This window comes from Schistocerca serialis, chromosome 10, assembly GCF_023864345.2.
Source record: "Schistocerca serialis cubense isolate TAMUIC-IGC-003099 chromosome 10, iqSchSeri2.2, whole genome shotgun sequence".
Taxonomy (NCBI): domain Eukaryota; kingdom Metazoa; phylum Arthropoda; class Insecta; order Orthoptera; family Acrididae; genus Schistocerca; species Schistocerca serialis.
The window spans coordinates 212,379,695-212,398,426 of NC_064647.1; the positions used below are offsets into that span (position 1 = coordinate 212,379,695).

General features: G+C 40.1%; 1 protein-coding gene across 5 annotated transcripts in view; it reads left to right on the forward strand.

Annotated features, from left to right (window-relative positions):
- Positions 1–18,732, forward strand: part of LOC126424977 (uncharacterized) — a 124,945-nt gene that overhangs the window by 25,313 nt on the left and 80,900 nt on the right. For all 5 annotated transcript variants that reach the window (XM_050087860.1, XM_050087861.1, XM_050087862.1 and 2 more), the window contains one exon: positions 7,137–7,199. In XM_050087860.1, coding sequence (XP_049943817.1) covers positions 7,137–7,199 — 63 coding nt within the window. The remainder of the gene's footprint in view (positions 1–7,136; positions 7,200–18,732) is intronic.

The window sequence follows — 18,732 nt, forward strand, 5'->3', positions numbered from 1 at the left end:
TGGGGGACAGATCCGGAGATCTTGCTGGCCAGGGTAGTTGACTTACACCTTCTAGAGCACGTTGGGTGGCACGGGATACATGCGGACGTGCATTGTCCTGTTGGAACAGCAAGTTCCCTTGCCGGTCTAGGAATGGTAGAACGATGGGTTCGATGACGGTTTGGATGTACCGTGCACTATTCAGTGTGCCCTCGACGATCACCAGTGGTGTACGGCCAGTGTAGGAGATCGCTCCCCACACCATGATGCCGGGTGTTGGCCCTGTGTGCCTCGGTCGTATGCAGTCCTGATTGTGGCGCTCACCTGTACGGCGCCAAACACGCATACGACCATCATTGGCACCAAGGCAGAAGCGACTCTCATCGCTGAAGACGACACGTCTCCATTCGTCCCTCCATTCACGCCTGTCGCGACACCACTGGAGGCGGGCTGCACGATGTTGGGGCGTGAGCGGAAGACGGCCTAACGGTGTGCGGGACCGTAGCCCAGCTTCATGGAGACGGTAGCGAATGGTCCTCGCCGATACCCCAGGAGCAACAGTGTCCCTAATTTGCTGGGAAGTGGCGGTGCGGTCCCCTACGGCACTGCGTAGGATCCTACAGTCTTGGCGTGCATCCGTGCGTCGCTGCGGTCCGGTCCCAGGTCGACGGGCACGTGCACCTTCCGCCGACCACTGGCGACAACATCGATGTACTGTGGAGACCTCACGCCCCACGTGTTGAGCAATTCGGCGGTACGTCCACCCGCCCTCCCGCATGCCCACTATACGCACTCGCTCAAAGTCCGTCAACTGCACATACGGTTCACGTCCACGCTGTCGCGGCATGCTACCAGTGTTAAAGACTGCGATGGAGCTCCGTATGCCACGGCAAACTGGCTGACACTGACGGCGGCGGTGCACAAATGCTGCGCAGCTAGCGCCATTCGACGGCCAACACTGCGGTTCCTGGTGTGTCCGCTGTGCCGTGCGTGTGATCATTGCTTGTACAGCCCTCTCGCAGTGTCCGGAGCAAGTATGGTGGGTCTGACACACCGGTGTCAATGTGTTCTTTTTTCCATTTCCAGGAGTGTATTCTCCTCCCTTCATTCCAGTATAAACGCTTGTTCACAAGTATAAACGAATGGCATTGAACATTGTCGAATTATCTATGAATACTCGTTTGCAGCAGTGTAAACGAGGTTTAACACTCGTTCAATTCGTTCGCTCTAGTATATACCAGGATTCAGAGGGACCGATGATCTAGCAGTTAGATGACGACTATTATTCATTTATTTCACTGTTGTGATTTCAGTTGTAGAGCCATTTTCAAGTACCAAGGGAAAGGTCTTGTAAGGTAATGCTTGTTAAATTGTTTACCAAATGTTACCACACTATGCTTTGCATTTTGTTATCCATATGTTATATTGGTTTCAGTTTTCACATTGCACACAAAAATGCCTCTACACCCAAAATTACGATAGTGAAGTGAATAAACAGTTTTAAAAAGTCCAAATTGCAGCAAAGATTTCATTTAAAAATTATATGATATGATTCTTGTACAGGAAGGGCTGCCACGTTATATCGAATATAACGTCGACAAAATTTAAATAGGATCGAATGCTTATGGATTTTATTAATTTTTACTCGTAACTAATTTATTGATTTACCTGAATTTAAAATCCACTCGCGTAACCTTTCTTTATCTTTGACGGGAAATCTGAACATTTTTAGTTCAGGATTTGTTCGTCTACTCCTTCCACAGTTGTCATACCGAGGACCTACGAGTATATCGACTCGATCCACTACCACCGGTATGTCAGAAACAGCTGTACTTCACAGACGCCAAGTAGTGGAAAGCTGCACGCGTTCGGCCGCTGTTGCCACATATTTCACAGAACGGAGTGCCATCTAGTGGTTGATTCCAGAAGTAAGGGTGTGACACTGTTGCCGCCTGGTGGCCGTTCCTTGACAAGGGTTGCCTGCTAGACCAAGCGATCGGGCAATCTGTTTCTGTCGTGATCTGGGGTAGTACATCCATACCTAACTCAGCTGAGATCAAGTTATTTTACATTCAGCGACTTTATGTCGAATTAATTTCGTCCTGATGTAAATCGCCATCCATATCCGTCCATCCGGACATGCAAGTTAATATTTATTATTTTAAATCTAAAAGCTGTAATACCTTTGAAGCTATTTTCATTTGTAAGTACCTTTCTTCAGACTCGCGGTCAACAAGATTGCATTTTGTATGTTTCGTGGTCAGCCAGCTTGTGACTTTTTTGCCTTATTGTCCTTCATTGGTGTGTTATTTAGAGAAAGTTTTCAACTCTTTTTTATGAATTCACAGCTATATTGTTACATCATTTTGGAGTTTCTAACAACAAAACTGACATGAATCCTTAATATCATAATTTAGAAATAATTGAGAAACATGAAAACGTTAGAGATATCTGAATTTTGGATGTTTATCTTATTCAGGTTTTTGATAGTCTTAACCACTAGAAAATGGTTCAAATGTCTCTAATCACTATGGGAATTGACATCGGAGGTCATCAGTCCCCTAGACGTAGAACTACCTAAACCTAACTAACCTAAGGACATCACTCACATCCATGCACGTTGCAGGATTCGAACCTGCGACCATAGTGGTCAGCAGCGTGGTTCCGGAGTGAAGCGCCTAGAACCTCTCGACCAGAGCGGCCGGCTTAACCACTAGAAATTATTTACTTATAGGACCTACACACTGAAGCGAAAAAAGTTAAGGGATATCTCTTTATATTGTATCTGATACCCTTCTGGGTGGTGTAGTACAGCAACTCGATGTATCATTGACTCAACAAGCGGTTTGTAGTCCCGTGCAGAAATAATGAGCCTTTTTTTCTCTATAGCCGTCCATAATTGCGAATGTGTTGCTGGTGCAGGATTCTGTGCACGAACTGACATCTCGATTACGTCCCATAAACGTTTTATTGGATTCATGTCGAGAGATCTGAGTGGCCAAATATTCAAACCAATCGTGAACCACTGTGGCCTGATCACATGACGCACGGTCATCCATAAAAATTCATCGTTGTTTTGTAACATGAAGTAAATGAATGGCTGCAGTTGATCTCCAAATGGCGGATTATAACCATTACCAGTCTGAATGTTTATTAGTGCATCATGCAAAATTTTTAAATGAAATGCCCAACAACTTTTCGAAATTTTGGTAAAATCGTTTCCGTGTTACATATTACATACATATTGATTCGCCACATGTTGTTGTTGTTGTGGTCTTCAGTCCTGAGACTGGTTTGATGCAGCTCTCCGTGCTACTCTATCCTGTGCAAGCTTCTTCATCTCCCAGTACCTACTGCAACCTACATCCATCTGAATCTGTTTAGTGTGTTCATCTCTTGGTCTCCCTCTACGACTTTTACCCTCCGCGCTGCCCTCCAATACTAAATTGGTGATCCATTGATGCCTCAGAACATTTCCTACCAACCGATCCCTTCTTCTAGTCAAGTTGTGCCACAAACTTCTCTTCTCCCCAATCCTATTCAATACCTCCTCATTAGTTACATGATCTACCCACCTTATCTTCAGCATTCTTCTGTAGCAACACATTTCGAAAGCTTCTGTTCTCTTCTTGTCCAAATTGGTTATCATCCATGTTTCACTTCCATACATGGCTACGCTCCATAAAAATACTTTCAGAAACGACTTCCTGACACTTAAATCTATACTCGATGTTAACACATTTCTCTTCTTCAGAAACGCTTTCCTTGCCATTGCCAGTCTACATTTTATATCCTCTCTACTTCGACAATCATCAGTTATTTTGCTCCCCAAATAGCAAACCCCTTTACTACTTTATGTGTCTCATTTCTTAATCTAATTCCCTCAGCATCACCCGACTTAATTCGACTACATTCCATTATCCCCGTTTTGCTTTTGTTGATGTTCATCTTATATCCTCCTTTCAAGACACTGTCCACTCCGTTCAACTGCTGTATCAAGTCCTTTGCTGTCTCTGACAGAATTACAATGTCATCGGCGAACCAAAAAGTTTTTATTTCTTCTCCATGGATTTTAATACCTACTCCGAATTTTTCTTTTGTTTCCTTTACTGCTTGCTCAATATACAGATTGAATAACATCGGGGATAGGCTACAACCCTGTCTCACTCCCTTCCCAACCACTGCTTCCCTTTCATGCCCCTCGACTCTTATAACTGCCATCTGGTTCCTGTACAAATTGTAAATAGCCTTTCGCTCCCTATATTTTACCCCTGCCTCCCTCAGAATTTGAAAGAGAGTATTCCACTCTACGTTGTCAAAAGCTTTCCCTAAGTCTACAAATGGTAGAAACTTTGGTTTGCCTTTCCTTAATCTAGCTTCTAAGATAAGTCGTAGGGTCAGTATTGCCTCGTGTGTTCCAACATTTCTACGGAATCCAATCTGATCCTCCCAGAGGTCGAATTCTACCAGGTTTTCCATTCGTCTGTAAAGAATTCGCGTTAGTGTTTTGCATCCGTGACTTCTTAAACTGATAGTTCGGTAATTTTCACATCTGTCAACCCCTGCTTTCTTTGGGATTGGAGTTATTATATTCTTCTTGAAGTCTGAGGGTATTTCGCATGGTCATACATCGTGCTCACCAGATAGTAGAGTTTTGTCAGGACTGGCTCTCCCAAGGCCGTCAGTAGTTCTAATGGAATGTTGTCTACTCCCGGGGCCTTGTTTCGACTCAGGTCTTTCAGTGCTCCGTCAAACTCTTCACGCTGTTTCGTATCTCCCAATTCATCTTCATCTACATTCTCTTCCGTTTCCATAATATTGTCCTCAAGTACATCGGCCTTGTATAGACCCTCTGTATACACCTTCCACCTTTCTGCTTTCCCTTCTTTGCTTAGAACTGGGTTTCCATCTGAGCTCTTGATATTCATACAAGTGGTTCTCTTTTGTCCAAAGGTCTCTTTAATTTTCCTGTAGGAAGTATCTATCTTACCCCTAGTGAGATAAGCCTCTACATCCTTACATTTGTCCACTAACCATCGCTGCTTAGTCATTTTGCACTTCCTGTCGATCTCAATTTTGAGACGTTTATATTCCTTTGTGCCTGCTTCATTTACTGCATTTTTATATTTTCTCCTCTCATCAATTAAATTCAATATTCCTTCTGTTACCTAAGGATTTCTACCATCCCTCGTCTTTTTACCTACTCGATCCTCTGCTACCTTCACTTCATCTCTCAAAGCTACCCATTCTTCTTCTACTGTATTTCTTTCCCACATTCCTGTCAATTGTTCCCTTATGCTCTCGCTGAAACTCTGTACAACCTCTGGTTCTTTCAGCTTGTCCAGATCCCATCTCATTAAATTTCCACCTTTTTGCAGTTTCTTCAGTTTTAATCTACTTCATAACCAATAGATTGTGGTCAGAATCCACATCTGCCCCAGGAAATGTCTTACAATTTAAAACCTGGTTCCTAAATCTCTGTCTTACCATTATATAATTTATCTGATACCTTTTAGTATCTCCAGGATTCTTCCAGGTATACAACCTTCTTTTATGATTCTTGAACCAAGTGTTAGCTATGATTAAGTTATGCTCTGTGCAAAATTCTGCCAGGCAGCCTCCTCTTTCGTTTCTTACCCCCAGTCCATATTCACCTACTACGTTTCCTTCTCTCCCTTTTCATACTGATGAACTCCAGTCACCCATGACTATTAAATTTTCGTCCCCCTTCACTATCTGAACAATTTCTTTTACTTCATCATACATTTCTTCAATTTCTTCATCTGCAGAGCTAGTTGGCATATGTACTACTGTAGTAGGCGTGGGCTTCGTGTCTATCTTGGCCACAATAATGCGTTCACTATGCTGTTTTTAGTAGCTTACCCGCACTCCTGTTTTTTTATTCATTATTAAACCTACTCCTGCATTACCCCTATTTGAATTTGTATTTATAACCCTGTATTCGCCTGACCAAAAGTCTTGTTCCTCCTGCTACCGAACTTCACTAATTCCTACTATATCTAACTTGAATCTATCCATTTCCCTTTTTAAATTTTCTAACCTACCTACTCGATTAGGGGGTCTGACATTCCACGCTCCGATCCGTTGAATGCCAGTTTTCTTTCTCCTGATAATGACGTCCTCCTGAGTAGTCCCCGCCCAGAGATCTGAATGGGGGATTATTTTACCTCCGGAATATTTTACCCAAGAGGACGCCATCATCATTTAACCATACAGTAAAGCTGCATGCCCTCCGGAAAAATTACGGCTGTAGTTTCCCCTTGCTTTCAGCCGTTCGCAGTACCAGCACAGCAAGGCCGTTTTGGTTAGTGTTACAAGGCCAGATCAGTCAATCATCCAGACTGTTGCCCCTGCAACTACTGAAAAGGCTGCTGCCCCTCTTCAGGAACCACACGTTTGTCTGACCTCTCAACAGATACCCCTCCATTGCGGTTGCACCTACGGTACGGCCATCTGTATCGCTGAGGCACGCAAGCCTCCCCACCAACGGCAGAGTCCGTGGTTCTTCTTCATGTATTTTAAAAAAAATTAGCCTCTGTCTGTCCGAAAGTTATTAGAGTATCGTGCAAAAATAGGAAACAAATCGATCAAGAGCTTTTGGAGATTTGTGGTAACAATGTTAAATTACAATTTGTTTTTGTGTAGTCATATAGATTAAATTACGTCTGACTTGCCCTATATCTTATGTACAAACAATGGACTGAAAATAATTTACTGACCGAAACAAAGTAATAAATATATAATTTGATTAACAAAACAATCCTTTAGGTTTGATTTCAATTTCCGTAATATTGTCATTTTCGCATCCCGTCTCTAAAGGCAGCATATGGATAAAACGAAGGTTCTAGGAATAAAATCAGAAAATAACTGTGGTAAACATAAGTTCAAAGTCCCTACCGATTGAACGTAAGCATGTGCAGAAAAATTACAACTGGCTTCATTGTCATCTTCAATCCAAGAATTATAAATTTCTTGTAGCTTCAATTAAATGAAACAAAACAAAAAAAATCTACTTCAAATACAGGATAGACTTTTACACATGCAAAATTCCACAGATGCAGAACTTATTACCTACTTTTTATCGTGTATTCTCAGTTTGTTCTTTGTACTATGTCTTCATATATCTTTTCTCATAGGGAACGGCTCCAAACCAACAAACGAATTCTTCCAGTGTTGGGACTGCAATGAGACAAGAGCCAGTAAGTATATTAATATGAGCTATTATTTTGTTTTTAATACTCGGAGAATGTCTCACTAGTAATTAAAAAACGCAACTCTTTTGTCAAGAAAGGAAAAAGAATAAATTACCAGACATCTTCAGCTCTTTTGTTATCAAAACTTGTATCCCTATCGTTCTCGTTTGTGCTACGTGGTACAATTTTGACTAGTTTTCTGTGGTGTTATTTTAATCCGAAACAAATTCGCTGAATTGAGATAACTTGACCTCAGCTGTATTAGGTGTAGATATGTTACCTATTGTTCACACATAGAAGTAAGTGCTACTCCGGGACGCGAACATGGATTTGCCGCTAATCGTTACAGTGACCTTAAAGATTAGCTATTTGTACACGCCTCCCAGACCGACCCAAATTTGCATATGTCCGTATGTCACACTTCTCTCTGGTGGGGGATTACAGAGTAAAGCTGCAAGTCTTTCGTGATGAATGTAGCAGTCTATGGTACAGTGATGTAGACAATCTTACATAACAGAACTTTCGGTCGGCCCGGGCGGCGTGCACGGTTAGTGAACTCATTTACGATAAGTGGGAAGTATGGGTTCGAGTCCTGGTCCGCTAGGACTTTTCATTTGTCACCAATATGTAGTACACCTATATGTAACACAACTGAGAGCAAGTTATTTGCACATTCACATTCAGCGAATTTATTTCGAATTGACTTCGTACAGCTGTATATCGCCAACGTCAACGTCCGCCCACTTAAACATGCAAGTAAATGTTATTATTTTAAATCTAAAAGCTGTAATACTTTTGAAGTGACTGTCACTTTTAAGTACCTTACTGGTGAATTGAAGTCAACAAGGTTTCATTTTGTATGTTTTGTAGCCAGTCACCTTGTGATTTAATAATTAATCGAAACCCTCAGCTGCCACATTTGTTGTTGATATACCTCAATGGGGACAGCTGAAAATGTGTGCCTCAACCGGGACTCGAACATGGGATCTCCTTCTTACAGGGCAGACGCTCTATTCATCTGAGCCACCGAGGGCACAGAGGATAGTGCGCCTGCAGGTCTTATCCCTTGCACGCGTCCCGTGAGACCCACATTCCCAACTGTCCACAACATACATTCGTATTGTTGTTCCTAATACATATTTGCCCATTCACTAATTACTCGCGCCAACTAAGGTGACGATTCCCATAAGAGTTCGGGAAAAGTGTGCGCATTCGCTCAGAAGAGGGTCAATGGCCGGGTAGCCTTTAACTATATGAAGATAGTAACTGTTGTGAAAGGGTCGGGGCACACATTTTCAGCTCTCCCCAGTGAGGTATATCAACAACACCTGTAGGCAGCTGAGGGTTTCGGTTAATTATCATTTCTTTCTAGAGAAGCTGCTTGGTCATCATTGGTATCTGTTCTTTCAGAACAGTTACTGCCCTCATATAGTTGAAGTATACCCGGCCATTGATCTCCTTCTGTGCAAAAGCGCACACTTTGCCCGAACTCTTCAGGGAATCGCCACCTTAGTTGGCGCGAATAATGAGTGAATGGGCAAATATCTTTTAGGAGCCGTACGTTGGAAGTGCTTTCCAACGTTCGATTATTGTTTTGAAGACTTCTGGAAACGATCAGATGGTATCTGAGTTACTCAAAAATTTGTTGTGCTCTCCGCACTCGTATTGTTTGAACTTAAGTAGGACAGCTTTTTGCATAGAATTTATGAGTGTGAGCTTAAATACGATTTGAAATAAGAATTTATTTTGAGATGAAATCAGTACTGTATGATGTATGCGTGATGTCAGTTGTCCCATATAAACTTTTAAAAATTGTGCTAGGCTGTGCTGCCTTCAGATGTTCCAACAGAGGCGAAGGCGGGTTTTGGATTCTTGTATTTCTGTGGAAACCACACAGAAGCCTTATGGAAACCGAAGATGTGTTCCTATCTATGCGAATTTTTTTTTCTTTTTTGCTTTCCAGCTGCGTAACACATGAGTTACAAGACTATGTTATTGTGAGACGTGACATTTGGCCTTTAAATTGATTTTTTTCTACAATTTTATATAGCACACCTCCTTCTTATAAAGATAGATTTAAAAATAGGATTAGGTATGAAATATGGACAGGTTCATCCAAGCTGTGAACACCTCGTAAATATGTCTCTCTGTACTACGATTTGTTTTTAATAGTACCTAAATGTAGCCACTTTTTGGTTTACATATAGTTACTGATTTCAGATAATTTGATTATGTGTTTATGAATTTATCATTATGCTTTTAGGAGGCACGATAAGAGTGGAATACCAAGAACGGAATGCTCAGATTAAAAATAGCATAAGACAAGAATGTAGTCTTTCGCCCCTGCTTTTCAGTCTGTAAATCGAAGAAGCAATGACGGAAATAAAAGAAAGATTCAAGAGTAAGATTAAAATTCGAGGTGAATGGATATCAGTGAAAATATTCACTGATGAAATTGCTATCATCCCTGCAAGTAGAAAAGAATTACAGGAGCTGATGAATGGAATGAACAGTCTTTCTGCTACCTAGGCAGCAAAGTAACCATCACAGACGGAGCAAGAAGGACATAAAAACCAGACTAGCACTGGCAAAAAGGGCATTCCTGGTCAATTAAAGTTTATTAGTGTTAAACATAGGCCTTAATTTGAGGAAGAAATTTCTGAGAATGTACGTTTGGAGCGCAGCACTGTATGTGCAGTGAAACGTGAACTGTTGGAAAACCAGAACAGAAAAGAATTGAAGCGTTTGAGATGTGGTGCTACAGAAGAATGTTCAAAATTAGGTGGAGTGGTAAGGTGAAAAACGAAGAGGTTCCCTGCAGAATCGGTAAGGAAACGAAAGTATGGGAAAAACTGACAAGAAGGAGGAATGGGATAGGATGATAGAACATCTGTTAAGACATCAGACAGTAACTTCTCTGGTAGTAGGGGCAGCTGTAGAGGGTTAAAATTGTAGAGGAAGGGAGTGAAATACATGCAGTAAACAAAAAAGAAAGTATGTCTCAGTACAGACACCTAGCAAGGTAATACAGCGGTTAGAACACTAGACTCGCATTTGGAAGAACGATGGTTGAAATCCGTGACTGGCCATTCTCATTTAGGTTTTCTATGATTTCCCTAAATCGCTTAAGGCAAATGCAGGGATGGTTCTTTCGAAAGAACGCGGCCGAGTTCCTTACCCACCCTTCTCTAATCCGAGCCTGTTCTGTTTGTAAATTTACCTGAAATTTGGCCATGTTATGGTCAGCAAAACTTCTGCTGCACATGCACTGCTTGAAAATGTTAAGTAGCTATGTCAATTACAGTTGTGTTATGTAAGAACTTATTTCTTAGGCTTGAAGTTTCGATATATTTTCTGGAGTGAACGAGAGTGTCAACGTATCATCAAAAAATTTGGGACTCAGTTTTTGAATTCCTGATTTGTATTCTGTTTTACAAGGTCATTTTTCTTTGTTATGCAGAAGTTCGTTTTCCATTTCACCTACGTAGTTGTGTTATTTAAAAGCAAACAATGGAAAATCGAGGCTGAAATAATGAAAATACTGTGAAAAGTATACATTACTACTCACCACATAGAGGAGACATGCACAACAAAGAAACTGCTAAACATGTGAGCTTTCGGTCAAAAGGCCTTCTTCTAGAGTAGGAAACACACACACACTCACAGAAGCACAACTCGCACATGTAAATTCTTCAGTTTGCCTTACTACTCTTTAAACTTCTCCCATGTGTTAAAGCTCTCTTTTTCTTCTATGACAGGGAAGAATGATAAAGATGACATTTAGTTCTCAATGAACGAAGAGGATGATAGGCAATATGAAAGGAAAATTAAATAATATTGCCAATAACGCGAGCTCCGGATGGTCTTCAGTCAGCTAACAGTGCAACAGGTGCAGTGCTCTCTGAGGTCGGTATTCATACTTTACCTGTCGTGACGCTACAACGTTGCATTTCCTTTTGCCAACTACTACTTTCACCTCTAAATCTGTGTCTGCTTTTGTTAACCACTGTTCTCACCTCACTGACTTCAAATTTACTTTTAATCTAATCGAATGTTTTTCATTGCGTCCACATAATTGGAATGTTTATGTGTAAGGGATGCATGAATGTCAGTGACTGCACTTTCCTTTCTGTTGACACAGCACGAACTCCGTCTACGCAGATGCAAACTGCTGCATCACTTTGACTAACGATAATTATTTTCGTTCCCCCCCCCCCAGTCACATTGCGATTTTGCTTTGGATTTAATCTTCCCAGTAAGCTGAGTGACTTTAGTGCCCACAATTTCCTTAACTACTTTTGCAAGGATATTAACATTTACTGTGAGTCCTCTCAAATCGATATGAATCACAATTACACTGTATTTGCAAATGTATTCTACTTAGGAAATATTACTACTACATTAACATGTTTTTTCAGATATTGATTTAGTATCTGACGTCTCTTCAATAATACTGAGTTTACATACTTCAGTTTTTGTTTCGAAACACTTCTATTGTGTTTACTTTGATCGTTTGTGTCCGAAATTTCGCTAACATTATTTTGTACATTAAATACTTTATTATCAGTCTCTGGTTCTAAATAATTGTTACTAACTGAATGGGTTTCTACTTGCTTATCAGAGCTGTTCATTTCATTATGAATATTAGATTGTTCATTGATCCTATTATTTATTTCATACTTGTACTCACTTAAATTCTTAAATAATTGTTTTTTTTTCGTTTCTTCAAGGATCCCCTTGATAACGTTGTCAATTTTAGCTTCAAGTTCTGTGATATTTTTGTCCAATGCCTTGATATTTTTATTGAGCTCATTTTGCCCTTCATCTAGCTTTTGATGAGTTTGTTATGCCCTTCTACTTTCTGAATTCTTGATTTTAGAAAGTTCATCACTGTATGCATCTGACTTTTAATCTAGTCCTCCACATTATTACCTTAATTACTATTCTCATTTGGCAAACTACAAGCTGATGCACTGCTGTGGCTAAAACTACACTACCCGACTGTCCATTCATTTGAAATGTCGACGCCAGGCCCTATTTCTCTGGCTTATTCATTCCAGTCTACCATGTCAGTGTTGTCAAACATGATATCATTTTCATTTTCAGTGTAATTATTTAAAAATGACTCTACATTTTCTTGAACATTATTTCCAACATCATTATCCGCTTTTTATATCAGATCAGAGGGGTAGTAGCCAGTATTATCTATTTGCAAATTCTTGTAGCTGGTGCAAAGGATCTTCCCTACTATCATCCGTTTGCACACCTTAACTATTACTAAAAAAGTATCTTCCCTTCCCTTCGCTAGCCATTTAACAAGTAATATTTTAATATTTGGAAATCTTACAAAACTATTTCTCAATATAGCAATTATTACACTATACGCTGCAACCGCATTCAGTTTACTCATACCCTTTCACTGGCCTCAGCACACATTAAACATACTAGAATCTGCTTCTTTCTGCGTTATGCCATTGAGATGCTCTGCTCACCGCCGTCGCTGAAGATGGGGTGACGTACAAGTTTCAGGACTGCTGCATCTCCCACTGCTTTATCTCTGGTAAGGTGTTGTTTTCACTGCAGCCGGACTGCTTGATCTCACACCACTTCTGAAGTCATCTCACTGCACTGTCTCTTGCGTAGCCGTGTCTTGTAACCCAATGAAATCAGCACTAGCACCCACATAATCCAAGGATCGCACACACAAATGTAATTTAACATTGTTTGCATAGGTCATTATAAATTGAGCTCTTAATCTCTCCGTTCGCTATGTTCTGTATTAAGTGACTAACAGTTTGTAACACAGTTCAAGCACATTTCAAGAAACAGTTCAGTTAACATTTTAACGCTGCCTGACACTGTCTTACAGCTTCACTTCTTCCATAAAATTTTCTCTTAAGAATATGTTCTTAACAGTAATCCGCACCAAAGATACGGCGTCTGTCAGTGGAAGGGATACGAGAGGAAGAAATGAAAAGCATGTAAGTGTCTACTCAGCTATTTAATACGACGATGATAATCTGTTTCCTAATCAACACTCATTCCCCATGTTAATTCTTCCTTTTATTACCCTCCTCTGAGTTGCAATGAATGACATGTACCTGTCCCCATTTCTAATGGAAATGCAGGACTTGTGATGGGCCTAGTCAGGTTCTGCCACTTCAAGGTAAAACACGGATATTTTGTTACACTCCACTAAGATTATCACTTGGTACAGATATCGGTGTTCCATTGCAGATGTAGAGCTCAGTACGTTAGTTCACTGTTCTTGAAGTGAGGCTGTAAAATAACTTTTGAGGTGGCTAAGGCTCCTGACTGTACTATATGATCCGATGAGCTGTAAATTTGGGATGCCAACATATGAAGCAGATAAAACTGTAAACTGCTAACAAGACATTTTGCAGATGTTGGGTGGGTTTGGTTGGGTCGATATGGTGGAAGAGGCCAAACAGCGAGGACATCGGTCTCATTGGGTTAGGGAAGGATGAGGAAGGAAGCCGGCCGTGCCCTTCCAAAGGAACAATCCCGCCAGTTGCCTGGAGCGATTTAGGGAAATCACAGAAAACCTAAATCAGGATGGCCGTCGTCCTCCAGAATGTGAGTCCAGTGTGCTAACGACTGAACCAACTCGCACGGTGCAGATGTTGAATTCTCCTTCTGCAGTGATTTAATGAATGTGTTCAAAGTATGGCTGACGCTTCAGTGTTCAGAATTTTCAGTATACTTTCATTTAAATTAACAACCAACACTGTTGCTCTGCATTTACTAGGTATCAAAACCTCATTCATGATTGATGGCGAGGAACTCATTTGTGTTGAAATGTTATTTCATTGTACATTGGGTGCAGTAAGTCATCTATAATATTTTCCAAATAACTGGTTCTTATACGCCATAAATTCATGTATGCAGTTAATACTTAAGGTTTCAGATGTAGATGCTGCACAAATGCATGTTCTTGTACACTGCTCTACGTCATTCACATATGAACTGTGCTCACACAGATAGCACATATCACCACTTACTGCAGCTTTAACATACAGCTGCCACCCATTCAGACTGTCTAACAGATAGAGTAGATTAGATTTGATTAATACTAGTTCCATGGATCATGAATACGATATTTCGTAATGATGTGGAACGAGTCAAATTTTCCAATACATGACATAATTAGGTTAATTTAACAACATACTTAAGTTAATATAACAACTTTATTTTTTGTGTTTTTTGTTTTTCTTTATTTTTTATTTTATTTTTATTTTTTTTATTTTTTTTAATATTTTTGTTTTGTTTCTTTTTCTTAATTTATATCTAAAAATTCCTCTATGGAGTAGAAGGTGTTGTCATTCAGAAATTCTGTTAACTTCGTCTTAAATACTTGTTGGTTATCTGTCAGACTTTTGATACTATTTGGTAAGTGACCAAAGACTTTAGTGCCAGTATAATTCACCCCTTTCTGTGCCAAAGTTAGATTTAATCTAGAATAGTCAACATCATCCTTTCTCCTAGTATTGTAGTTATGCACACTGCTATTACTTTTGAATTGGGTTTGGTTGTTAATAACAAATTTCATAAGAGAGTATATATACTGAGAAGCTACTGTGAATATCCCTAGATCCTTAAATAAATGTCTGCAGGATGATCTTGGGTGGACTCCAGCTATTATTCTGATTACACGCTTTTGTGCTATAAATACTTTATACCTCAGTGATGAATTACCCCAAAATATGATGCCATATGAAAGCAATGAGCGAAAATAGGCGTAGTAAGCTAATTTACTAAGATGTTTATCACCAAAATTTGCAATGACCCTTATTGCATAAGTAGTTGAACTCAAACGTTTCAGAAGATCATCAATGTGTTTCTTCCAATTTAATCTCTCATCAATGGACACACCTAAAAATTTGGAATATTCTACCTTAGCTATATGCTTCTGATTAAGGTCTATATTTATTAATGGTGTCATACCATTCACTGTACGGAACTGTATGTACTGTGTCTTATCAAAATTCAGTGAGAGTCTGTTTACAAGGAACCACTTAGTAATTTTCTGAAAGACAGTATTGACAATTTCATCAGTTAATTCTTGTTTGTCAGGTGTGATTACTATACTTGTATCATCAGCAAAGAGAGCTAACTTTGCCTCTTTATGAATATAGAATGGCAAGTCATTAATATATAATATGAACAACAAGGGACCCAAGACTGACCCTTGTGGGTCATAATGTGGTGACATAGTGCAGCACCCCCTTCGTCACGTAAGTTCACAGCACTTGAATTGCATGGCTAAATGGATGAGTCTCTAGATTCTATCTCAAGTGCTTTCTTCGCAAAGACATCTATGGTGGCTACCTTAATGTCAACTAGGATGATGGGAGGATGGGATGTGTCACACTCTGTTTTCATGTGAGCACTGATGTACAGCATTGCACGAGATAGCTTGTTCCAACCCATTTGGTCAAAAATGCACTTTAACACTATGTTTGACATTCTCGGTTTCCATTACTACTTAGTATTGTCTACTTATATGCCTATATCCACAAGTTTCCATCTACTGGCAGTCAAATTATATGTCGTGACAAGTAGCTGTAAACCAGTTGCTGTCGCTTGATGAACAAGCGACAGCAACTGTGTGTTCTGATCAGATATACCTGGTAGCCAGCTGCCAACTGCAGTGGCTCAACAAATGGTGGCGTGGTAAACAGAACCTTTGCACTGTTGTGGCTCTACAAGGGATGGTGCACAATATGGGAACTTGATTAGTTGCATGTCCTGCTCTGATATCTCAGTAGGACATTGTTGTGGTGAAAAAGGAAAGATCATGATTACTCGTACACACATACAATGAGAAGTGATGGTTAGTAATACTTACAGATAGTCATGTTCTTCTTCCTCTTATTCTGCCCAGCTGATCTCTGCTGTCACTTCATCGTCCTGCCCCTAAGGCGAACAGAACGCAAGTGATTCGATTGATGTAACACCTCGAGGCAGGTGACTGCAGTGCCACAAACTGTCTGATTTCATGATCTGCCATCCTGTCTGCCACAACATGCCAACACCTTCCACCATATTCTCTACCACATTCTGCCATCTTGTGACCTTGACTTTGACACTTTGATCTTCTGACGGGGGGCGGCGACCTTGACTTTATGCTGGGGAAGGGGAGGGGGGGGGGGAAACATGCAGTGAAAGTGACCCAGCACTGGGTTTGTTCCACAAATGAAGACTAGTGTTTTCAGTCTAAGAACTGGCTCGGTGACATTTTATTCATGGAGATATTTCAGTCTATAATATATTAATGAAATATTCACTGTCAGCGCTCATTAAGATCTTATTTCTGTTCGTCATCCATTCCACCCCACTTTTCTCCCTAAATGGCCTCTGAACATCTCACAATGATTTTCCCTTTTTATCTCCGTTCTTGTACCCTCTGTCTTAAGTGTTGTACAGCCATCGGTGTTTCTGCACTTCCTTAATCACTACTGGGCTTTCCAGACGCTCCATTTTAACACTTCGTAAGACATAGCAAGAGGGCTACAACGACAGTGATGTGACGGCGGTTTAGTCCAATAACAGCGACCTCCCGAGTCCCCAGTCTCTCTACACTGCTATGTCATAAGTAATACCTGCACACTGACTGTTCCACAAAGTTATACCAAGTCTTCCACAGCGGGGTTGCAAAGCAGTGGTGACATAGTGCAGATACATGAAATACAGTAATTAGTAACTAATGCGCGGCTCCCCCCGTAGGAGGTTCGAGTCCCCCCTGGGGCATGGGTGTGTGTTGTCCTTAGCATAAGTTAGTTCAAGCTCGATTAAATAGTGTGTAAGCTTAGGTACTGATAACCTCAGCAGTTTGGTCCCATAAGACCTTACCACAAATTTCCAATTTCCAATAACTAATGTAAATAATGAAAGAAACGCACATGAACAGAATTCAGATATATCACCTATCGCTGCACTGCGATGTAACCTATTAGGAGCCGCTTCCCCAGACAGTTCATAAAACGTAGTGCGTTTTCCGCAGGTGTGGCCAAAGTCCAGCGTGGAAAAATAAAAAAAATAGTAAAAAAGACAGTTCGAATGGACTCCATCACGTTCACGCCACGTGGACACAGAAGTCCTAGGAAACACGTCATGTGGACAGACCCATCAACAAACTGTGGCCTATAATGTCGCCGAGAATTCCCGCGTTAAAGGGCGTGGAAAACACGCTCTTGTGGCGGTAGCCTTAGCCAATAGATCACAGGCGAACAGATCGTGGTCCATTGATCTGATGGCAGCCCGCTCCTCATAATTCACTCTTGTCATCGTTTTAAAAGCATCTTTCATTTCTTTCCGGAACAGGAAGGGCTAACCCTTGTCGAAACTACTAAATGCCACAGTCCAACAGTGTTTATCGATGGTACAATGTACCATGCCTGTCTTAGTGCATTTTCAATCTTATTTGTTAAATTCGCTCGCAATTTACTAATGTGAAATGAACGTTCTAACAGTACAGCTCTGCTCTTATAAATGTCGTATTTTATTTTTCAAATGTTTTCGTACTTTATTAAGCAGCACCATCCATTGCTCTTTAGAGTTACTGTTTTGTCTGCTTATATATTCTCCCCAAATTTTATTATTTTCAGCAGTTGAGCTCTTACTTCCGTAAGTTAACTTACCAACGTTCTTTTGTAAATTGTTTAAGTTTGTTTTAATATGATAAATTTTATTATGTAATGGTGCATTTACTGGTAGTCTCTACAAAATGCATGCCTCTTCTTATGTTAAACATCAGTATCACGGAACACACAATAGTTTCCTGATTCAGTGCTTGAACGTACAATATGTGACATCTTCTACTCTGTGACAACCTTTTATGCTATCTTCTTTGTCATATCCTTTTCTTTTCATATTGTACCTGTTGCAAGTAGATAGTACAATATTTTTTTCTATATTACGATCCAGAACACTGTTGTGTTCACGTCTGTTTATTTTTGTTTTGTTTCTTTTTTTTTTTTTTACATTAGGCCCACTTCAGCATTGCTGCCATCTTCAGCTTATCTGTGGAAAGTATGTAGTTCTATAGAATATTTTAAATTTTGAAGTAAATAATTTATCGAGTTATATAATTTTGATTTGTTACGTACATCAGGTGGTCTTGATATCCTTATGACATCGATGTTTCACTTACTGTCGCACTACTGTATAAGTTTGCTGCTTGTACTACATCAGTTATTTATAAAAATAATGATAACGACGTTACTTGACAGCTGAATTCACAGGTGAGTCAGTGATGTTGTATGGTTACAGGCTGTTTGCTTATACGGTATTCTGTAGGTGATATCTTCGTCATTATGAGCTGTAGTATATTTTTTAAATGATTATATTTATATGGTTCTAAGCTCATATGTAATTTAATCCTTTTATTGTGTGTGAATATCTTTCGATCTCTTCAAGAATATTCGTTAGTAATCCTTTTGTGCAAAGTGTAAAACAACAACAAATGGCAGATAGTGTTGTACTCCTCGAGGTTTCTGAGAATTTCCCGGTGTTGTTT